Here is a 21918-nt window from a genome sequence, read left to right as displayed (position 1 = left end):
ATAGGCCCTTTCTGGAAGAAATGGTGCTTCTATAGACCCTTTCTGGAAGAAAGGGTGCTTCTATAGACCCTTTCTGGGTGAGTTTATAGACCCTTCTCTTCGTGGAAGACCATAAGGTCTTATTTAAGGTCAATAAGTTTTCTTCCGCAAGGGCAGAATGCCTTCCTATAGAAGATCAGAAGGTATTATAATAGAAAACCGGAAGAGCTTCTTATGACCAGACGGTTCTCATTTAGAGGACCAAAAACTATTTTTATGGAAGACCAGAAAGTCTTCGTATAGATGTCTTCTTTTAGAAAGCAGAAACATCGATTTTCCATTATCTCCAAGGATTCTTTATTTCAGTTTCAATTTATTTCCATTTTATAATGCTATTTCACTCCACTGTCCTTTGGACAATCAAAATACAGTCACAACAACAAAAATCTCTCATCATATAGAACTCTCAGAAATATTGTTGGTGCATGCATGTCCATACTTTTCAGTTAAAATGATTTTTTTCGTGCCAAAAACCAAAACGTTCCTCGTTCGTTCTGTATCATTCACCGGTCTTATGGAAAGATCACCTGAATGTCGAATCACCACAAAGCCATTTAGATTTTAAACTGGACAAAAAAACCTATGGCGGTATGCTGCTGCATGTAAAATATGGTGGTGAGTACCCACCGCTTTGGCTTGATTGTGAGTGACTGCCTTTAACAACTGACAAATTGCTTGGTCCATTAAGACAACAAAAATTTGTGCTCACATCTCCGCTAGTACATGAACACACACACGAACTTGGATCCCGTATCCATTGAACAAACGACCATGTGAGTAAAAGACAAAAATTCCTGCTACTGTCAGGAACGTTTACATTTGACAAACAGCAATTGTTGCGGCGGCTGCTGTTGCTGTTGGAACTGTTGCAATTTTGTATTTGCAGCAGCAGCAGCTGTTGGTTGCTGCTGCTGGAATCAATTTTCTGCGTAACTTCTTAACGTTATGTTATTGTTATTACATCGTCGTTTGGTTATTCTGAAAAATCATGTAAACGGGTTGTGGGTATACCTACAATCTACCACTCACTACCAACTGACTGACCCACCGACAACAAATTGCCATGTCTTATTCTGATGGTGTTGTGTTGTTCACTTTGCGTTTTGTTTTTTTTGGGGGAGTTTCATGTTCTGGGTGTATTCACATGGCACAAAAAACAAATGGTTAATGGATTCGAATCACGAAATTGTTTTAACAAATGTTTTGTTTGTCCAATTTGAAAGCCGAAAAAATATATTATGTCCATATAGCAGCACACCAGTTCAACGGCGGTAGCTAGCTGTAACAACATAAGGAGCAGCCACAATACAAAGAATTTTTGTTGTTGCTGATTACGACAAATAGACAAGATCACTCAATCTTCTTGTGGAGAATGAATGATGGAATGGATATTATGGTGATGTTCTGTTTGGATGTTGGCAACTTCAACTACTTTCATATTATCTGGAAGTAAATTTCATGTTAGAATCCACATCATAATGAAGTTATTAAAACTAGGTACTTACGGCAAAATCATTACGCAATTCCACTAAGTCTTAATTTGAAAAGTCATCTAGAATAGTGTTTCTGAAATACCAATACAGATCCCAGTTGTGCTAAAATATATGATTTAGGTTTGAATGTAGGTACATTGTAAATGTCAACAAGGATTTCTTACCTATTTTAAGAAGTTCGTCCCTATATGTGGCCACCAATCTACATGTAGCACCTTGGTATTGTTGATGTTTGGAAATGTTGTCATTGGTTGGACCCATCATATGGATGTGGTTAGAATGAATCCCACGACAACATTCCAGCAGCTATTGCAAAGAAAGCATACTATTCTACTGATATTCCTTGCAGTTGTTTTCATTGTACTTATATTCGAGGACTACACTAGCTCCGCAAGCCTTGAAACAGACCGACCTATCTCTTTATAAGAGGTCAATAGGATTTCCTTATCTACACATAGCCAACATTTAATCACATTTTCCCTGTTTCTTAGCTTGTTGAAGATAGCTGGAGGACCTAATCGTGTATGATCCCAAAGATGTTGGAGTAGAAACTGGCCGGTATAGTAATTACGTCGCCATATACGAACATAAGGGACATTCATGTGAAATTATGTGACCTTATAAAATATAGGAACCGACACCATGATTTTGCAAATTTTTTACGAATTATATTTCGTCTGTAACGATTAGTCGCTCCCTATTCTGAGTTGATGAGAATATAGGTTTAACAAGTAAAAAAGTATCAGTCGGCTTTGCCGTCAGAGATATACCCTCAGCCTGTGCAAATTGAAACACTTTTTTCACAAAAAACTTATGTATTTAGGGGGTTTCAAAATTTTGGTCGTATGAACCGACAAAAATGTTGATTAGGATTAAAGTTCAAAAATGTTGCGGAAAAGGTACTTAAAGGAATGAACCGACATAGACCATGGGTATGAAGTATGGACTTGCCCCTGAAACAACTTTTACCATCGTAATTGAGGCAGCAAATGTAAGTTGCTTCAACAAAAATCAAAGTGATTCAATAGCAGGTCCACCCATAAACATGGTGTCATAGGGTTTGTTTTTCAACTTTCAGGCTATTTTTTCAGGAAGTATGGACTTGCCCCTGAGGAAATTTGTACCTTCGTATAGGGGACAGTGAATACAAGATGTTACAACAAAAACCAAGGCGATTCGAGAGCAGGTCCTAAACTGAACTTTTCCGAAATTTTGTGTGGGAGGTACTCGAAGGAGTTTACCGATTGAGTCCATATTGGAACCTCGTCTAAGTCTGGTAGAAATTTTATAATGAGCAAAGTATGGACCAAATCGGTAACTTCCTTCAAGAGTTATCGTACGTACAAATTTTCCGAACATTTTCGAACTTTTGTGGGAGAGGTACCGGAAGGAGTGGACCGATATAATCCATCGTTGAACTTGAACTAAAACTGGACAAAATATTACGAAAGCCAAATTTTGGCCGGAATCGGCATATCCGTTCGAGAGTTATCTTGCGCTCCAACCACTACACACGGTGTCAGAGGGTTTTTTGTAACTTTCAGGCTATTTTCTCAGGAAGTATGGACTTGCCCCTAATGAAACTTACAGCGTCGTATAAAGGACAGCGAATACAACTTGCGTAAACAAAAATCAAAGCGATTCGAGACCAGGTCCTAAACTGAACTTTTCCGAAATTTTGTGTGGGAGGTACCCGAAGGAGTGGACCGATTGAGTCCATATTGAAACCTCATCTACGTTTGGTAGAAATTACACGATGTGCATAGTATGGACCAAATCGGTTATTCCCTACAAGAGTTATCGTGCGCACAAGTTTTGTGACAATTTTTGAACATTTGTGGGGGAGGTACCTGAAGGAGTGGACCTATATGGCCCATCTTCGAACTGGGCAAAATATTTCGATACCCAAAATTTGAACCGAATCGATTGATCCGTTCGAGAGTTATCGTGCGCACCAGCCAGCCAGACCGACAGACAGACGGACGGACATTGCAAGATCTAAAACCATTATTTCTATGCGGCATATTTTTGGTCGTATCAAAGTGTAAATACCCTCTTTAGCCTAAAGGCTGAGGGTATAAAAACATTGCTATACCTGGCGTCGTATAGCTTTGAAGACCTTTGTGGAATTACGTCTTGAATATCCTTATAATAGCATTACAAGTCCTTAGGTTCCATGACGGCGAGATGCTAATGATGACTCCACTATTTTCCCATTAGTTTTTGATCCAGAAAGAAAGATATACTGTTGAATAAGGAAATTATATTATATTTTATATTAAAGGATTTATTATATTGTATACTCAATCGATAGGATTGGTGACCGCGCTTTATACAAAATTGGTATACCTACGAATTTGTGTGGTGGTCTATTTTTAATCTTTTATCAATTTAATGTGAATAAAAATCTGCAACTCTTAGTTCTAACAATTATTTAATAATTGTACACCGGTGGATCTTTCATTTGGATAGTATTCCTATGTATTGTTACGGAATTAGATTTAACTAATCTCCGTGTAGACGTTGTTTTATTCCCCGATACGATTTGTACCAAATAAAACAGGGTTCGTTTTAGATTACGTTTCTACAATGCTTTATTTACTTTATTACATTTATTCAGAACCGACTTTAATTACAAAGCACACAGCAAGTCTCTAGTTAGCACGCAGCTCTTATTTAACCGATCTGTTCAGTTCAACGCTTAAAACACAACTCACTCGTCATTGCCAGTTCCCCTGTATTTATATCCCAAAGTCTCCCTGTTCGAGAGTCCTCTAGAAAATGTCTGGCAACTCCTCGAATATGTACAACGAATACACAGACGCACATTCGCACTAAGCGAACAACCAGACTCACATACATGGGGGATGATCAATGACGTAATTACAACAACAAATAAATGCAAGAAAAGAAATAACAAACTAAACGATAATTACATGATTTTGGCAAAACAAACAAAAGAACATTAACAAAAGGTAATGTAACGACTAGAATGATGAAGAGAGTTCTACATGGTAGTTGTTGTTGCTTAAATAAAATAACTGCGTAATAAAACGTTACGTTACAATTCAAATTTTTAAATTAACGGAAATTAAACTAAATTAACTTAAACCTATCAGTTACATTCGTAACAGTATGTAGATAAAAATAAATAATTAATAATTTTGCCATTTCTTTCTTTCTTTCTTTTCAGTTGTCAAGTAGACAAGTACATAATTACTTTACAGTTTTAAAGCCACTGCTTTTAAATTGAATGCTATCAAATATCAGTGAATAGCATTTAGATGAAGAAGAGCGAATGTAAACAAAAAACTACGTTCATTAGAATAAATAGAATTTTCGCAATTTTCGCCGCTATTTTCGCTAAAATCGAGAATTTTTAAGGAAAATGGGTAAACGACAACATCAAAAGGATAAAATGTAAGTAACCCACGCCATGTAAATGTTCACTGTTTGTGTTTTCATGGAGAATTTTCAATAGGGCCACGGAATGTAAGCACAAGAATAAAGAACCATGAATAAATTTTAACTCCATGAAACAAGTCGAGTTTAGGGCCAAGCCCGGATTTTGATGGTATTATACCATAGATAGCCCTTGGGGTCCTGAGTATAACGATATAAATATTGTCTTGCATATGTTTTGCATACTTCCCGAAATATGGGCTTTTAAAGGTCTGTAAATAACAATCATATTTATACCCTACACCACTATGTGGAAAGGGTATTATAAGTTTGTTTTGGAAAAAATTCATGTAACACCTCGAAATATTCGTCGGAGACCCCCAATGTGGTATACCAATCTTCATATCTGGCCGAGATAAAGCGATTTTGAGATGTGTGTCCGTCCGTCCGTGTGTCCGTCTGTCCATTAAAAATTGTAATCAAACTCCAGGTCGCAATTATGGACCGATCGTCACGAAATTTGGTATGGAGGTCGGTTTCACATCAGAATAGATCGCTATGGACCAAAAACATATTTTTTATCCGATATTGTAGCTGCTCTGTAGGTCGCAATAATAGTCCGATGGCCTCGAAAATTCGAACAAGTTCACAGTATATGACAAAGAAGATGCTTGCAATTTGAGATGGTGATCGGATGATGCTTAGAGTGTTAAATGGACCATAACTTTGGTGTGAAAATTGTGAAAAATTTTAATATACCGGTTATATCTTTATTCCTGGAAGACACATTCCGCCCACGTAAATAATATTTGAAAGACCAACTCTTGCCCTTTCCATTGATGTCAATTATATTGATTTACGCGGTCAAATAACAGAGTTACAGCCTAATATATCCAGTTTTTTGCTTGATGTGTAATCATAAGCACACTAGAGGTCGCAATTATAGCTCAGTAGTCACGAAATTTTGCACGGGGTAAGGGTTTAGGTCGAAGAAGATGCCTACAATTTTGGATGATGATCCGATGTTATTTAGCGGGTGAAATGGACCATTACTTTTATATGAAAAATATACAAATTTTATTTTGGTCCATATTTTATTCCTGGATGGCATATACCGGCAAAGTAGCCATCATATGGAAAAATAAATACTGATATTTCCCCTGATGCAAATTGCAATAATGTGTCTGCTAGATAACGGGCGTACTGCCTAATATATAATGGGTTTAGTGTATAGAACCACAATTTCCTTTCATTCAGTTCAGTTGTCCAATTGAATTTTTATACAAATATTGCAACATGGGTCGCTTCGCCACCTATTTTATACCTCAGGATTTAGGGTAAAGGGGATACAAACAAAATACGACCAAAGATGTGTCTCATCGAGATATTGGTTTTAGACTCCAAGTATGTTTGGACGAAATTCGTTTCAGACAATTTGGAGTCTATTTAGCGCTGTCCGTTCATCAGTATCTCCTAATGTCTAGCTGGCTGCTGCGCACGATAACTCTCGAACGGATCTACCGGTTAGAACCATATTTTGAATCTTCATTTGTTCTAGAAACTTGTTTGTTAAAATCTAAGGTACATTGTGTAGTTGACTGTATCCTTAATTTTTGGGCGGTTGCGTATCTTTGGACCAGAGTCGGAGAAAAAATATTCCAGAAAGTTGTTTAGTGATGTCTTTGCTACACTATTGTAGTTGGTTGTTTTCTTGAATTTTGAACGGTTTAGTTCTATGGAGCAGAAGCCGAGAAAAGAGGATAAAATTCGTAATTGTTTTGCTATTTTGTCCATTAAGATCTGTTTCTACAGTGTTCGTATATTCTAGAAAGATGTTTATTGTGATCTGAGGTACATTTTTGTGGTTGTATGTTTGCTTCAAATGTGATCGGTTTAATAGCTGTATAACAAAACTTGAGAAAATTTTTTAAAAGAAATTTGACCATGGGGATTTTTACCTTGCCGACGAAGTTTGATGGATTATATGTGTTCACAATTTTTGTTCTTTAAGACAAGAGCTACAACTTTGCCTCTGAGATAAATTCAAATTTCCTAACGGTTTGGAAGATATAGTCCTGACTAAATAACCCTTTTAACATCAAATCCTCAAACCTTTGAGGTCTATAACCGCGAAAGTTGATGGGATAGGGAAAAACGGCGACACACGTGTCTTCTCATTTTTGGTGTTCTATAACACTGTGGAGTCAGAATATGGTTAATAAAACATGATTAAAAAAATTACACACAGTGATATGGACTATATCGGTCCCTTCCTTCGAGTACCTCCTACACAAAATTTGGGAATTACGCAGTTTGAGGACCAGTCTCATACCTATTTGCATATTTTGAAGAAGGTTTTTTCACGGTACCTATTGCATCGGTACAATTTTTCCGGGGTAAATCCATACTTCCTGAGATAATGGATCAAAATTTCCAAAATTTTTCAAAAATCAAATGTTAGCTTACTACAATTGATTTGGTATAGCCTTATATTACGATACCTACAAAATACAAAATATATATATTTTTTATACGACATAATTATTGTGTTTGTTTCTTTTTTTGTTCAGATGCTGACCTGACTTATACTATCTTACTTGGTGTGTAATTGAATATGAATAATTTTGGGATTTATAAATTTGTTTGGATGCAAACTATTTGAATTTCTATTCATTATTAGTTATTTCTATCGGTATAAAATATGTATATAACCACAATGAACTTTCGAAATGCCCTGAAAATCACAAAAGTAACAAAGTATGAAGCAGTCAGACGGGCATATGTGAGTACGATAGATCTTCAATAAACCCACAATCAATGTGCATTTTCCAATTTTGGAATGTTGTTTAGAAGTGTATAATTTATATAATTGTTCCACAAATATCCCAGTAGGGACAATGGAGGGTTATCTTATATCAATGGATTCATGTTATGTTATTGATATGTGACGTATTTTTTATCGCCGAATCCGAAAGGCGTGTCCTAAGTTGCCACTTGTAGAGAAGTTTTTCATGACTGAAATACTCAGGAAATATCGGCAGCATTACAAAAGGGTTTTATGCCACCGTTGAAAATTTGATGTGGCCAGGTCTGGGAATCATACACGGATATTCAGCGTGCAAAGTGGTTGCATATAGCTAATTCCTAGAGGTTGTGGTGTAGGGCATAACATGGTCGGCCCCGTCCGACTATAACCTTTGCTTACTTGTTTTCATTTACATTTACAACCAATGCTTTCAGAAAGGGTCTAGAAGAAGCACCCTTTCTTTGAGAAAGGGTCTATAGAAGCACCCTTTCTTTGAGAAAGTGTCTATAGAAGCACGCTTTCTTCGAGAATGGGTCTATAGAAGCACCCTTTCTTCGAGAATGGGTCTATAGAAGCACCCTTTCTTTGAGAAAGGGTCTATAAATGCACCCTTTCTTTCAGAAAGAGTCTATAGAAGCACCCTTTCTTTGAGAAAGGGTCTATGGAAGCAACCTTTCTTTGATAAAGGGTCTATAGAAGCATCCTTTCTTAATATGTGTATTATTGTAAAGCTCTCAGTTAAATTTCCTTAAAAACTAGAAGTTTAAACGAGGGGACGGCCTTTAGCCTGAACATGGTCCAACACCGGCTACGAGGTTAAATGTTCCCTTTAAAATGGAAAGCTTTTCCTACACCAACTAGTTGCAATCAAAACCTCCAGAGCTTTACAATGATACCCATATTTCCTTGGTCGGCTGTAAATATATGAGAAATGTCATTGATATTCACAGAACTTAAAAAGCCCATATCTCGGCAAGTATGGACTTATGCAAGACAAAGTTTAAATTTCAGATTTCCCAACTTTTCTGCCGAGTAATCTTTTACAAATCTCTTTTGTATATTCTCCATTAATTTCTTTAAACTATCTCTAATAAACACTCCTGTATCCCCTTAAAGGTATCTCACCTACACCGAATGGTCGGAGCTGTATGGTGGGAAAAAATTTGAATCTGCCGAAAATGAGCATGTTAAATTCAAACGTCTACCCTATGACTGTTGCTGCATTACACTGGTACCCTTTGAAATACCCTATTGCGACGAAGAGGGCAACGTATTTGAATTGCAAGCCATTCATGATTTTATTAAAAAATTCAAGTTGAATCCCGTCACAGGAAAGTCTTTGGATGCCAAAGCTATGGTAAAATTAAATTTTCACAAAAATGCGGAAGACGAATATCATTGTCCGGCTTTGTTTAAACCATTTACCAAGAATTCTCATATTGTGGCTTTGAAAACCACCGGCAATGTTTACTCATGGGAGGCCATTGAACAGCTGAATATTAAAGCAAAAAATTGGAAAGATTTAATAGATGACACTCCCTTTCAACGGAAAGATATTATTACAATACAAGATCCACAACATTTGGAGAAATTTGATATATCCCGATTCTATTATATCAAAAAGAATTTGAGGGTACTCACCGAAGAAGAGGAGTTGGAGAGAAATGATCCCACAAAGAAAATTAAAACAATGAATTTGGAGACGCGAGAAACGTTGGAGCAATTAGAAAGAGATTACAAGGAAAAAGAGGTACAGGCAACCAGTTCCAAACAAATTGCAGATAAATTTAATGCAGCCCACTACTCAACGGGTGCGGTGGCGGCAAGTTTTACTTCAACCGCAATGGCAGTGGAGGTGAATCATGAAGCTGCAATAATTGATGAAGATTTGGTGTTATATGATCGCGTCAAAAAGAAGGGTTATGTACGACTGAGCACCAATATGGGTCCCCTGAATTTGGAATTGTATTGTGACCAAGTGCCAAAGACATGTCACAATTTCATACGCCACTGTTCGGATGGCTATTATACGGGTACTTTGTTTCATCGTTCTATAAGGAATTTTATGGTACAAGGTGGTGATCCGACGGGTAAGGGTACTGGTGGTACTTCCATTTGGGGCAAAAAGTTTGATGATGATTTTAAACCGAATTTAACACATTCCGGACGTGGTATGCTGTCAATGGCTAATTCGGGACCCAATACTAATGGATCGCAGTTGTAAGTATTTCACTGGAAGATGCAAAACAAATAAAAATCAAGATGAAACATTTTTGGGGTTGAAAGGTCAGGGTGAGCGTATTAAGCATAGACATAAGTTATATTTTTGGCACCAACCGGATTGATGTGAAATTTTTATGTAGTTTGGGGACTTGTCGTAAGAGTGATCGGATCTTAACATATTTTGAGAGAGAAGGCCATAGTTCTCGATACGAAGACTTAAGGTTTTGGTTGAAGGCCAGCAATCTTCAATAAAATTGCATTTAAAAGCATTACTGATTAGCTAAGTGACCTTAAACATAACTTGTTCCTAGGTCATTCAAAGTACAGAATAATTTGGAATATTGTCAGCCTGATAGAAAGCCCATCAGGTTCGACTTCCTGGAAATTTTGGAAAAATGAAGCATTCCTACAAATGTGTTAGGGGTTCTCTTTAATATGACACTTTTTTAATGTAATGCTTCCATGAGTAGTCACAAGCTTCTAAGTTAATTAAGTAGGTTCAGCTGGGTTCCTAATCCATTCACCATGATATTTTATCCCCAAGAGACATGTTTATAACTACGCCCAATACTTTTATTTTCTGTTATACTCCACAATCCCTCACATATTTAAACTCTTCCTTCCCTTTCAGCTTCATAACCTATCGTTCTTGTAAACATTTGGATGGAAAACACACCGTCTTTGGCAAAGTTGTTGGTGGTTTGGAAACCCTACAGAAAATGGAACAAATTGAAGTGGATAATAAAGATCGCCCCATTGAAGATATTATCATTGAATCTGTACAAGTGTATGTGGATCCCTATAAAGAAGCTGAAGAACAATTGGCTGAAGAAAGAGCCAAAGAGATGGAAAAGCAACAACAAGAAAAACAAGAAGAACAAACTAAAAAACGTATGAAAGAACCTTTAAAAGTCTACCGAGAGGGTGTGGGCAAATATCTAAATATACAAGCAACCAAACAAGCTCAAAAAGAGGAAACCACTACAACCACACTCTTTGGTGGTAGTGTTGTAAGGAAAAAAGCCTCTGGAAAGTCAGGATTTGGTGACTTTTCATCTTGGTAAAGGTAACTGCAATAAAAACCAATTTCTTTGTAGAAAAAATTGTTGTTTTATTTATTAAACCTAATTATTATCAGTTGTTTTGTTATCCACCGTCTCCTGCTGCTCACGTTCTTTCCATTTTTGTTTCATTTCTTGCAATTTGTGTTGTCTTCTTTTACGTTCTGCTGATTTTTTACCTTCAATGGCTTTTAATTGGGCCTGTATGGAAAATTCCCCATTGAAGTGGGCATCTAATTTATCCAGCAAGATTTTTCGTGCCTCTTGTCGATTTTTATGGGCTGAGCGATGTATGTGACATTTGACGATAATATTTGTGGGTATATGGCGTAATAAAACACAATTTGAAGTTTTGTTAGTTGCCTGGCCACCTGGACCACTGCCACGAGTAAAAGTTTCTTCCAGTTCTTCTTCAATTAATTTTGGGTAACGTGAATAATCCAGTTGTTGATGTTTGTAACGTTGGGAGGTAACAAACAAATGGGGTTTTGGGGACATAAAGGCAACAGGTTTTCTAACAGAATTATAGTCAGCAGCAACAAGTCTTCCCAATAACCCCACAGCTCTGTAACAATTTTGGAACATTTTGACTTTTTTATTAGAGTATGCGACCTTTACGCAACAATGTTTCTCCTCTCTAGGGGAATAAAAAAACAAATTATTAGCCAAAAGATCTTGTTTGCTTGCTTTGTTGTTTTTTATATCAACATACCTTAAAATTGAATTCAATTTTATGCAATTCTGTTTCCTTGCAATTCTCACGAAATTCACGTCTCACCCGTCCCAAAAAATATGACTTGTCGGTTAATTGCAATTGATTGCCGTAACGTATCAAATGTTTGTACAAACGCAAAACTTGTTGTCGGGATGGTGGTAACATTTCACAAAAGTTTTAATTCAATTTTTGTGAATTTTTTTATTTACGTTGACTGTTGGTTTAGGGGGGACTGAATTGTTAGAAGTTACGTCCATTCTGTATTCTCTGTATTCTGTCGCCGCATTGTTTTCATAAAACAGCTGTTATTTTGTTGTTGTTGCAAAACACATGATTACCGTTTGAACATATGTTGTCGATTGTTAGTCATTAAATGAAGCAATGCTTCTCAAACTATAATTGAGGTAAGATTTAAAATTCAATTTTAAAAATTAAATTAATAAAAATAATAAAAATAATGCTTTGTTCCAGAACCTGCAAGAAGCTACTATTTTTTACTACGATAACATTTTTTCCTTTATGTTATCGGAAAAAATAGTAAAAATTAGTAGATTCTTGCAGTTCTGGAACAGACCATAAATATGTAAGTAAAAACAAATAAAAATAAATAATAGCATAATTAAAATCAAATAAAATATAACCAAAACACATCAAATAATAATTACAAAAAAGTGTATACATACTATTTTTTATATGTATGATGACAGGAGTTCGTAAAGTTATACGTACCAGTGTTATTGCCAACAAATATTGGGCAATAATTATAGGGTCCTGGAATATGATGAAAATCGATGGTTACAGCTTCAAAAAATATTCTTACAAACAAATCGATAGAAACAATTCATAAAGTCAAAGTTTTATGCTGAATTGTGTTCAAAATTGTCAAGACCACAAAAAATTACAAAGAAGTCACGTTTGATGGGGTTATAAGTCCGAAACAGAGGAAATATAATAAAGAAAAGCCAAAATTCTGCCTTTCCAATTCTAAGATTGATATTTTATCTCAGAAAAATAAATGAAAATCGATGGGTTCCATGTAGTTTCGTTAGCTGCCACCTTCAAGGTCTTAAAATTTCAAAAGATCCCAAGGCAGTCGATGTGCAGAAACAAATTAGTGATAGGGGAAGGCAGACGTTAATCTTTTCGGAAGAAAAGTGTTTAATTTTTAATGGTTATTAATGGTTTACACCTCTTTTACTTATGGTATACGTACCGAAAAAAATTGATCCGTTATTTCACAAGAAAGAGTGCTTATGTTTCTGGGCATTTCATGTCATGCGATATGTTTTAAATTTTAACCTCGGGGATGTAGTTGTCCGCAGCCATATAAAGATTAATTATTATGGCCAATATGATAGAAACCAAATAGGGGAGCAACGAAAGCATATTATTATGGTATTGTAGAGGAAGCACCTTCGTATTCACATTTTGTCCATTTACGATGAGGATACGTCGGCTTTGCGTCAGATATATACCCTCAGTCTGTGTGAACTAAAATAATTTCCAAAAAAAAACTTATGTATTTATGGGGTTTTCAGAATTTTGGTGTTGTTTTGGGAGGTCCATTTTGGAAGTTTGTCTTATGTTGGGAGTCATTCCTCTCCATAGGTATCGCGTTTGGACCATTATAGCACGGAATATGGACTTGCTCCCTAAAGAACATAATATCGCTGTAAACAGGGCCACTACGAGTGCCTTCTGTAAAAATTTCCAAAGAATCCTTGAACATACCCTTAACCACACTTAAACAAAAACGGTAAACATGTATGTGGGCGGTACCCTAAGGGTCCACTTTTGAACATCAAAAACTTTGGACAAAATATTTCGAGATCATTTTCGAACTTTTGTGGGGGAGTTACGGAATCATTTTCTCAGGAAGTATGGACTTTCCGCTCAAAAAATTGTACAGTTGTACTAGGTGCCTCCCTCGGGTGTAATCTGTTGCAAGAAAAATAAAACCAATTTGAATTAAACTGCACTTTTCTGAAGTTTTGTGTGGAAGGTACCCGAAGGAGTTGACATATATAGTCCATATTCTAACCTGATTGATATACGTCTCATAGAAATGTGAGATGTGAAAAGTATGGACAATCGGTTAGTGCCCTCGAGAGTTACCGTGCGCACAATTTTAGGGAAAAATTTTAAACTTTTGTGGGGGTGGTACCCATAGCAGTGGACCGATATGGCCCATCTTAGTACTTGATTTAAGTTTGGCCAAAATATAACGATTGCCAAATATTGGACCGAATCGGTTCATTCGTTCCGAAATTTTGATCCAAATCGGTTGATCCTTTCTAGAGTTATCATGCGCTCCAGCCGGAGCCGGACGGACATTGATAAATCTACTCTAAATTTCTGAAAAGGATTTCGGCCATTATTTCGATTATATGATATCTGTAATATAGAGGGAGGCAAGAAAAGAGGAGTTAATTGAACTTGTTGAGTCTAGGATGTCCCGCACATAGCCACTTAAGGTTCCAACAACAAGTTAAGATGGCTGCAGGGTTTATAGAGGAAACGTAAGAGATATAAAGGGTGTTTTTTTAAGCTAGATAGAACTTTAAATTGTAAAAAGTAACACAAAAAATTAAATTTTGATGAAACTTTTTTTTTATTTGTTTCAGTATACTCTGACAAATCATCATGAATAGACTCACGCTTGAACAACGCTACGAAATTATCCAAATTTACTTTGAAAATCAGTCGTCGATTCGCGCAACTTATATGGCGTACATAATCGTCCATCTGAACAAGCGCATTTTTGGCTTAAGGGGTTTGTTAATAAGCAAAATTGCCGCATTTGGAGTGAGACCAATCCACAAGAGACCCTGCAGACTCCATTACATCCAGAAAAATGCACCGTATGGTGCGGTTTTCACGCTGGTGGCATCATCGGACCTTATTTCTTCAAAAATGAGGCCGGAGCTCGCGTTACGGTCAATGGAGATCGTTACCGCACCATGATCAATGATTTTTTGTTTGAAAATATGGATGACATTGATCCGGAGGAGATGTGGTTTCAACAGGATGGCGCTACGTGCCATACGGCGAACGCAACTATCGACTTATTGAAATCAAAATTTGGCGATAAGTTGATTTCGAGAAGTGGACCTGCCAATTGGCCTCCAAGGTCGTGCGATTTGACACCTCTCGATTATTTCCTGTGGGGCTACGTGAAGTCATTGGTTTATGCTGATAAACCAGCAACAATTGATGCCTTGGAGGCCAGCATTGTTCGTGTTATTCGTGACATACGGCCAGCAGTGCTCGAAAAAGTGGCAAAAAATTGGACCTCCAGAATGCACTTCGTCAAGAACAGCCGTGGTCCCCATTGCCCGAAATCATTTTCAAATGTTAATGTCACGTATTGATCTTCGAATAAAAAAAAAATTGATTACAATTTAATTTTTGTGTTATTTTTTACAATTTCAAGTTCTATCGGGCTTAAAAAAACACCCTTTATATAGTCCATATCAAGGCGAATTTAACAAGGTGATCCAAAAGGCGAATTCGGGCGAATTCAGACCATAGTCTTCATTTACTGTCACATTTTTTTGCGCGAAATATCCACAAAAGTTAGAAGAAAACGGTAAAATATTCTTCGCGAAGCTTAAATAAAAAGAGAAATATTTGTTATTTATTTCTGATTAAAAATTTGTTTTGACGGCAAATGAAGACATCAACTGGTATTATTGTATCACCTTCTTTCTTGCACCATGGTCCATATTCTAACCTGATATATGTCTCATAGAAATGTGAGATGTGAAAAGTATGGACATTCGGTTAGTGCCATCGAGAGTTATCGTGTGCACAATTTTCGGGAAATTTTTAAACTTTTGTGGGGGAGGTACCCATATGGCCCATCTTAGTACTTTATTTAAGTTTGGGCATAATATAATGACTGCCAAATATTGGACCGAATCGGCTTATTCGTTCCGAAATTTTGTATGGGAGGTTCCCGAAAGAGTGGACCGATGTAGTCCATATTCGAACTTGATCTATGTCTGATAGATATATTACGATGTGCAAACGCTGCACCAAATTAGTCCGGTTAGTCCCTTCGAGAGGTATCGTGCGCATAATTTTTGCGAAAAAAAATTGTGGGGGAGGTGCACAGTGGAAAAAAGTACCGATTTAGCGCGCCAAAAGTAAAAGTCTATGTTTTATTGTATGTTTGTCCATAAATTCGATATGAACAGCAATAAATTGACAATTTTACTTCATTTATTAATATATTTGGTAAATTTGTATTTTTACCGTAGAATGGTACCTATCGATTTTCGGTATTTTAAAGATTTCTACCACATTATCCAACCGAAACGGCTAGGATCTGGTATTTAGTCTCCGTGGGGGTTATGCATACACTCCTATAAACATTTTCGGTATAGGACCATGTTTTCATATAGCCCCCATAGACCGGTACCACCGATTTCGGTAATTTTGGAGGTTTTAGCCATATTATCCAACCGATATAGCTGAAAGTTGACATTTAGTCTTCGTTGGTGGTATAAAATATTCCAACGGAGAATTTTCGGCGCAGGTACACGCATAGATATGGCCCCCATAGAAAGGTACCGCTCTAATTACAGCATTTTTACATAAAAAATGATATTAATAAAAATAGTAATAAAATAAAATGTTGCAGTTTGTTGCAGCTAAAATTTTACAAATCAGTTAGGAACTATGTGTACTAAAAATAAAATAAAAAATCTACGCGCCATCCCGCGACACTCCTTAATAATAGCTTTAACAAAGTGCTCAATTTGGAAAAAAAGTCAGATGTCACATGTTTTAAGTGTAAAATCCGAGTTGCAATAAATAACATCTTATATTCAACATTTTTTAAATCACCTGCTTCACGAAATGTTAAATTCAATAAAGCTTTAAAATTACTTTGTAAGAAGAGTGCATGCTACGATCACAAATTTACTACTAAACTATATTATGAAAACTAGTTAAAAAAATGTCAACCAAAAACGGACCGTTATTCCGCTTAGACTGATGCAAAACAAATTATTTTAAATGCCGTTGCATTCTGTGGACACCTTAGATTAATACTGCAACAATCATTTTTAAATTGGCGTATGCGATTTTTTTTACTTTTGGCGCGCTAGATCGGTATTTTTTTCCACTGTGAGGTGCTCGCGGGAGTGGACCGACATGGCGCATCTTCGAATTTAAACTAAGTTTGGACAAAATATTACGAAGGCCAAATGTTGGACCAAATCGACAGCCTGATGTTCTGTCCTGTACAATACATGCCACCTCCCGTGCCTTCTTCCATCTTCGACCCATCAGTGAATATGGATTTGTTCTAAACTTTGGACATCGTAATATTTTTTTTCCAAACAAAAATTAGGTTCGAGTATTAATTATAACTATATCAACATTTTTCGCTAAATTGTTTTTTAAGGACAAGGGTAGAATCGTTTTGAATTTGAAATTTTATGCAGCAGGACCTACTCGCGGCCTCCATTGCGATGGTACAATATTTTCAGGTGCAAGTCTATTTTTTCTGAGATAGTGACCCAAAAGCTTTAAAAACCCAACTGGCACCTAATAAAGTGACTGATGCGGATTATAATATACGAATTAAGTATCCGATTTGGTGGAAAGTCTTTACTTCGTAAAATTGCTTCCATACGTAGATCAAGTTTTAAGAAGGATCTATATCAGACAACTTCTTCGGTTATCTCCTTCACAAACCTTCAACATTTTCGCTTAAGTACAGTTTAATTGCGGTGCAAAGATTGTTTTGCAATTTTCAATGACAAACTTAACTTCGCCTGGGTACATTTTAAGTGCTGTGCAAAGATTGTTTTGACATTTTCACCGAAGGCTCTTCGTGACTTCTTGCAGACTCGGATTATGCCCGGATATTGGTTACCTCCAACACAAAGTTTGGAAAAAGTGAAGTTCAAGGACTATCCTGGGATCGTTTTTAAATTTTTGGCAACATGAGTTATGACGGTACATTTTTTTGGCGACAGGTCCATACTTCTTGAGATAATGCCCCAAAAACTCAAAAAACCCTACCCCGAAAAAATCGGAGCCGTTAGTCATTATGAAACCCATTACAAAGTAATGTATCAAGTTAAAACTACTTACTTCATTACTTACTAAGCAATGATTACGGTAGCACAGAGCGTGCGTGTCCTACTACAAATCCTAGGGTTGTGTGTTCAACGTTTTTTTTCCTTAACAAAATAAAAAACAGATTTTGGTGCACATGTAAGCGTTAAAACAACGCTTAATGTTCGTACGAGTGGCATAGTGTGTGAAGTTTGCATGATCAAATCCAGCAGAGAGCGAAATAAAAAATATGAGGTGTGTGTGAATTGATGAAAAACAATTCCACCACAACTGTTCTAAAAATTTATTTTTATAGTTTATTTTTCAACTTCTACACCTTTTTCAGATGAAATTCGAAACATTCCAGTTGTAATTTGTAACATTTTAATTGTAATTCGATTATTCCATTTGTAATTCGAAACAATTTAATTGTTATTCAAATTATTCCATTTGCAATTCGAACTATTTCATTTGTCATTCGAATTTTTCCATTTGAAATTTTAAACAACAAATTTCGAATTACAAAAGAAATGTTTCGAATTATAAATGGGATCATTCGAATTACAAATGAAATAATTCGATTCACAAATAAAACAATTCAAATTACAAGTGAAATAATAGGAATTACAAATAGAATAATACGAATTTCAAATGGAAAAATTCGAATTACAAATCAAATTACAAAAGGAATAATTCGAATAACAAATAAATAAATAAATTCGAATTACAAATGGAATAATTCGAATTACATTTGAAATGTTTCGAATTACAAAAAGAATTCTTGAATTACAAATAAAATGTTACAAATTATATATAGGATTCTCGAATTACAACTGAAATGATTCGAATTACATTTGAAAAAGGTGTAGTGGCCAGTGGCCACAAAATAACAATGAACTTTTACCTTTTAAGCATTAAAATAACGTTTATTCCATTGACATATAAAAATCACGCACAAATCAATAGTTAAAAAAATTTTTTTTGAATATGTTTGAAATGAAAAAAGTTTTCTCAAAAATTATTTCCTGTTAAACAAATGAATAAAATTAATCCTTAAAAATTATATCTTTGAAAAAAAGCGTTTACTAAATATTAATAATTCTCAGAATTAAAGGAAATTAGAGAGAAATAAATATTATGCTAGTTTGGTTATCTCATGTGGCTCTAAAGTTTATTTTCAATTTTATATCTGCGTACAGTGACTTCAATAAATTGTCCATAATTATGATAAATTCAAATTTTAAAATCATTTTGTGCGTGATGTTTTTTACCGAATCACCTTATTAAGATTTTATGTAATCTTATGTAGAAACTCATCAAGCTACGATACAGGGATATGCGGTTGTAAAAAAGTCATAACACTACTTTTGAAATCACCTTTAGGGTCACCACTCACGTTATTGTTTTCTTGCATAGTTATAAGCTGAGGATATTTAACTGTCGGCAAGGTAGATTGGTTCTTTTTTACTTATTTTGTTTGGAAAACAATTTAATATATTGTCTTGATTAAATTCCTTCTTAAACAAGTAAAAAAGTGTCAGTCGGCTTTGCCGACAGAGATATACCCTCAGCCTGTATATATTGAAACATTTTTTCCCAAAAACGTATGTATTTAGGGGTTTTTAAAAATTTTGGGAATTTGAACAGACAAAAATGTTCATTAGGATTAGAAATCAAAAGTTTTGAGGAGGAGATATTAAAAGGACAGGATCTACATTGACCATTATGGAAGTGGATCTCCAGCCACTTTATGTGCTGCCATAGGGGGTTTTTACACCCTTCGGGATGTTTACTCAAGAAGTATGGACTTGCCCCTGAAAAAACGTTTACCATCGTAATTGAGGCAGCGAATGCAAGTTGCTTCAACAAAAATCAAAGTGATTCGATAGCAGGTCTTAAAGTGAACTTATCAGAAATTTTGTGTGAGAGGTACCGGATGGAGTGGACAAATATAGTCCATATTTGAACCTGATCTATTTCTAGTAGATATATTAGGATGTGTAAAGTATGGACCAATTCGGCCACTCCCTTCAAGAGTTACCGTATGAACACATTTTCCGAACATTTTTGAACTTTTGTGGGGGAGGTAACTGAAGGAGTGTGCCGATATGGCATCTTTTCAAACATAAACCATGTTTGGACAAAATATTACTAAGGCCATATTTTGGACCGAATCGGCAGATTCGTTCTAGAGTTATCTTCCGCTCCAACCACCTCACACGGTGTCATAGGGTTTTTTTTGCAACTTTCAGGTTATTTTCTCAGAAGTATGGACTTGCCCCTAATAAAACTTGTACCGTCGTACGGAGGGCAGTGAATACAAGTTGCTAAAACAAAAATCAGAGCGATTCGACAGATGGCCCTAAACTGAACTTTTCCGAAAATTTGTGTGGGAGGTACCCGAAGGAGTGCGCCGATTGAGTCTATATTGAAACATTATATAAGTCTGGTACACATTTTACGATGGGCAAAGTATGGATCAAATCGGTTACTCCCTTCAAGAGTTATCGTGCTCAGAAATTTTCCGAACATTTTCGAAATTTTGTGGGGGAGGTACCTGAAGGAGTAGACCTATATGGCCCATCTTCGAACTTAAATCAAATCTGGACAAAATATTTCGATACCCAAAATTTGAACCGAATCGATTGATCCGTTCGAGAGTTATCGTGCGCACCAGCCAGCCAGACAGACAGACAGACAGACGGACAGACAGACAGACGGACGGACATTGCTAAATCTACTCAAAATTGTCTGAAACGGATATCGTCCAAACATACTTAGGGTCTAAAACCATTATTTCAATGAGGCACATTTTTGGTCGTATCAAAGTGTAAATACCCTCTTTAGCCTAAAGGCTGAGGGTATAAAAAAATACTTGCTACACACCCTTTTCGAAAAAATTAGAAACTCATAAAAATATGAATGTTGAGAATTTTGTTTGAAATTTTCAAATTTAGTTTGTGAAAGGTGGTAAAATGAAATCCAATAGCTATGCAACTAATGCATGTCTACTTTAAATGTTGGCTAAAACTTGGTCAAGTCGCCATCTGTGCGAAAAATGACATCCAATTTATTAGGTGCGCACTGGCCGCAGGAGCGATGGTGGTGGGGGACCACTACTATACTCCACACACATAAAACCAAAATGGAGTCAAACACTAAATATGTGAATACTTACAATGAATGACATGATGAAAAACCAAACAAACCCCAACAGCAGCAACAACAACAAAACTCGTAAATCTGTAAAAAAGTTGAAAAAAAAAACAAAATTCAAAAAATAACGACATTCACCATGTTGTAAAAATTGCACAGCATTTGTCCAATATAAAATTACAACAACAATAATAATGACAAGTGCAACGCTGCCGTTGAGTGCGTAATACTAAAACTAAAACGTTGCAAATTTAAAAGTTGATTTTTCAGCTTTAGCCAATCCGCTTTGAAGAGCTTAACGACAACGCCAAAAACAACAAAATGAAAAAACCTCCAACTAAAATCAACGCTAACAACAAAAACACCACACACAAAAAATCACCTTAAATTACATTTGTTTCCATTTCCATTTGAAAATCATACGATTTTGTTGTTGCTCGTTTAGTGGTGGTATTGGACGCGGCAGCAGCAGCTTACCCGACCCCAAACAGGTGTTGCAGGTCCATAGGCCACTCGTTGCCACTCAACGCAACAAGCGTTAGACATGCTTTAACCGTTCACAATGTTTTTTCTGTTTCTACTTTTGTTTATTTGGTGAACGCATTAAATGAACAAAAAAAACAACAACATCGACATTAACAACAACAACGAACAAAAATTGGAAAAACTAAAAAAGCCGATCTAACAACCGAACACGTTAAGCACGCGTTTTGAATTCATTTACCACTCTAATGTATCATGGAAATTATCAAGTGCTAAAGCCTGATTTTGATTTAAGCTGCTGCTTTTGTTGTTGTTGATAGTCAATATGCTCTTTTTGTAGTTTAACACACATATCTGGAGACACCACTAAATGTGAACACTTGCTGCGTTCTTTTAGATTTTAGGTAGGATAGACGAGGTTAGGCGAAGGAAGTTTGTGGAAAATGTGTGTTTAAGTAAGAATTGCAG

At 36.0% G+C, this 21918-nt stretch overlaps 3 protein-coding genes across 5 annotated transcripts; 1 reads left to right on the top strand and 2 right to left on the bottom strand.

Annotated features, from left to right (window-relative positions):
- Positions 1-4723: 4723 nt before the first annotated feature.
- LOC141387102 (RING-type E3 ubiquitin-protein ligase PPIL2) lies at positions 4724-11066 on the top strand. Its single transcript, XM_073956240.1, has 3 exons — positions 4724-4952; positions 8857-9960; positions 10595-11066. Exons 1-3 carry the CDS (start codon positions 4921-4923, stop codon positions 11025-11027), a joined length of 1569 nt encoding a protein of 522 aa, XP_073812341.1. The 5' UTR covers positions 4724-4920; the 3' UTR covers positions 11028-11066.
- LOC141387103 (mitochondrial translation release factor in rescue) lies at positions 11050-11615 on the bottom strand. Its single transcript, XM_073956241.1, has one exon. It carries the CDS (start codon positions 11607-11609, stop codon positions 11088-11090), a length of 522 nt encoding a protein of 173 aa, XP_073812342.1. The 5' UTR covers positions 11610-11615; the 3' UTR covers positions 11050-11087.
- Positions 11050-21731, bottom strand: LOC141387104 (mitochondrial ribosome and complex I assembly factor AltMIEF1). 3 transcript variants are annotated; one of them, XM_073956244.1, is made up of 6 exons: positions 21445-21731; positions 20990-21054; positions 12953-13230; positions 12469-12878; positions 11737-12132; positions 11050-11661 (listed from the first exon to the last, which is right to left on the bottom strand). In XM_073956244.1, the coding sequence occupies exons 5-6, from the start codon at positions 11902-11904 to the stop codon at positions 11623-11625; spliced, it is 207 nt and encodes a 68-aa protein (XP_073812345.1). In that variant the 5' UTR covers positions 11905-12132; positions 12469-12878; positions 12953-13230; positions 20990-21054; positions 21445-21731; the 3' UTR covers positions 11050-11622. The 3 variants fall into 3 exon arrangements, with proteins under 3 accessions (XP_073812345.1, XP_073812343.1, XP_073812344.1); XM_073956242.1 differs by having other exon boundaries at positions 21350-21697; XM_073956243.1 differs by lacking the exons at positions 12469-12878; positions 12953-13230 and having other exon boundaries at positions 21350-21697.
- Positions 21732-21918: the final 187 nt, after the last annotated feature.

This window comes from Musca autumnalis, unplaced genomic scaffold (genome assembly GCF_047663935.1).
Source record: "Musca autumnalis isolate F117 unplaced genomic scaffold, ASM4766393v1 scaffold_5, whole genome shotgun sequence".
NCBI lineage: Eukaryota > Metazoa > Arthropoda > Insecta > Diptera > Muscidae > Musca > Musca autumnalis.
Note: the sequence above shows the minus strand (reverse complement) of the source record. Positions and strands in the feature narration are given on the sequence as shown.

Bases quoted from the DNA above. Each gene is read 5' to 3' on its own strand.
- LOC141387104 (XM_073956244.1), bottom strand. From the start codon at position 11,904: ATGTTACCACCATCCCGACAACAAGTTTTGCGTTTGTACAAACATTTG. The intron at 11,662-11,736 runs GTATGTTGATAT...TTATTCCCCTAG, and splicing joins AAATTGAATTCAATTTTAAG to AGAGGAGAAACATTGTTGCG.
- LOC141387102 (XM_073956240.1), top strand. From the start codon at position 4,921: ATGGGTAAACGACAACATCAAAAGGATAAAAT. The intron at 4,953-8,856 runs GTAAGTAACCCA...ATCCCCTTAAAG, and splicing joins CAACATCAAAAGGATAAAAT to GTATCTCACCTACACCGAAT. The intron at 9,961-10,594 runs GTAAGTATTTCA...CTTCCCTTTCAG, and splicing joins AATACTAATGGATCGCAGTT to CTTCATAACCTATCGTTCTT.
- LOC141387103 (XM_073956241.1), bottom strand. From the start codon at position 11,609: ATGTTCCAAAATTGTTACAGAGCTGTGGGGTTATTGGGAAGACTTGTT.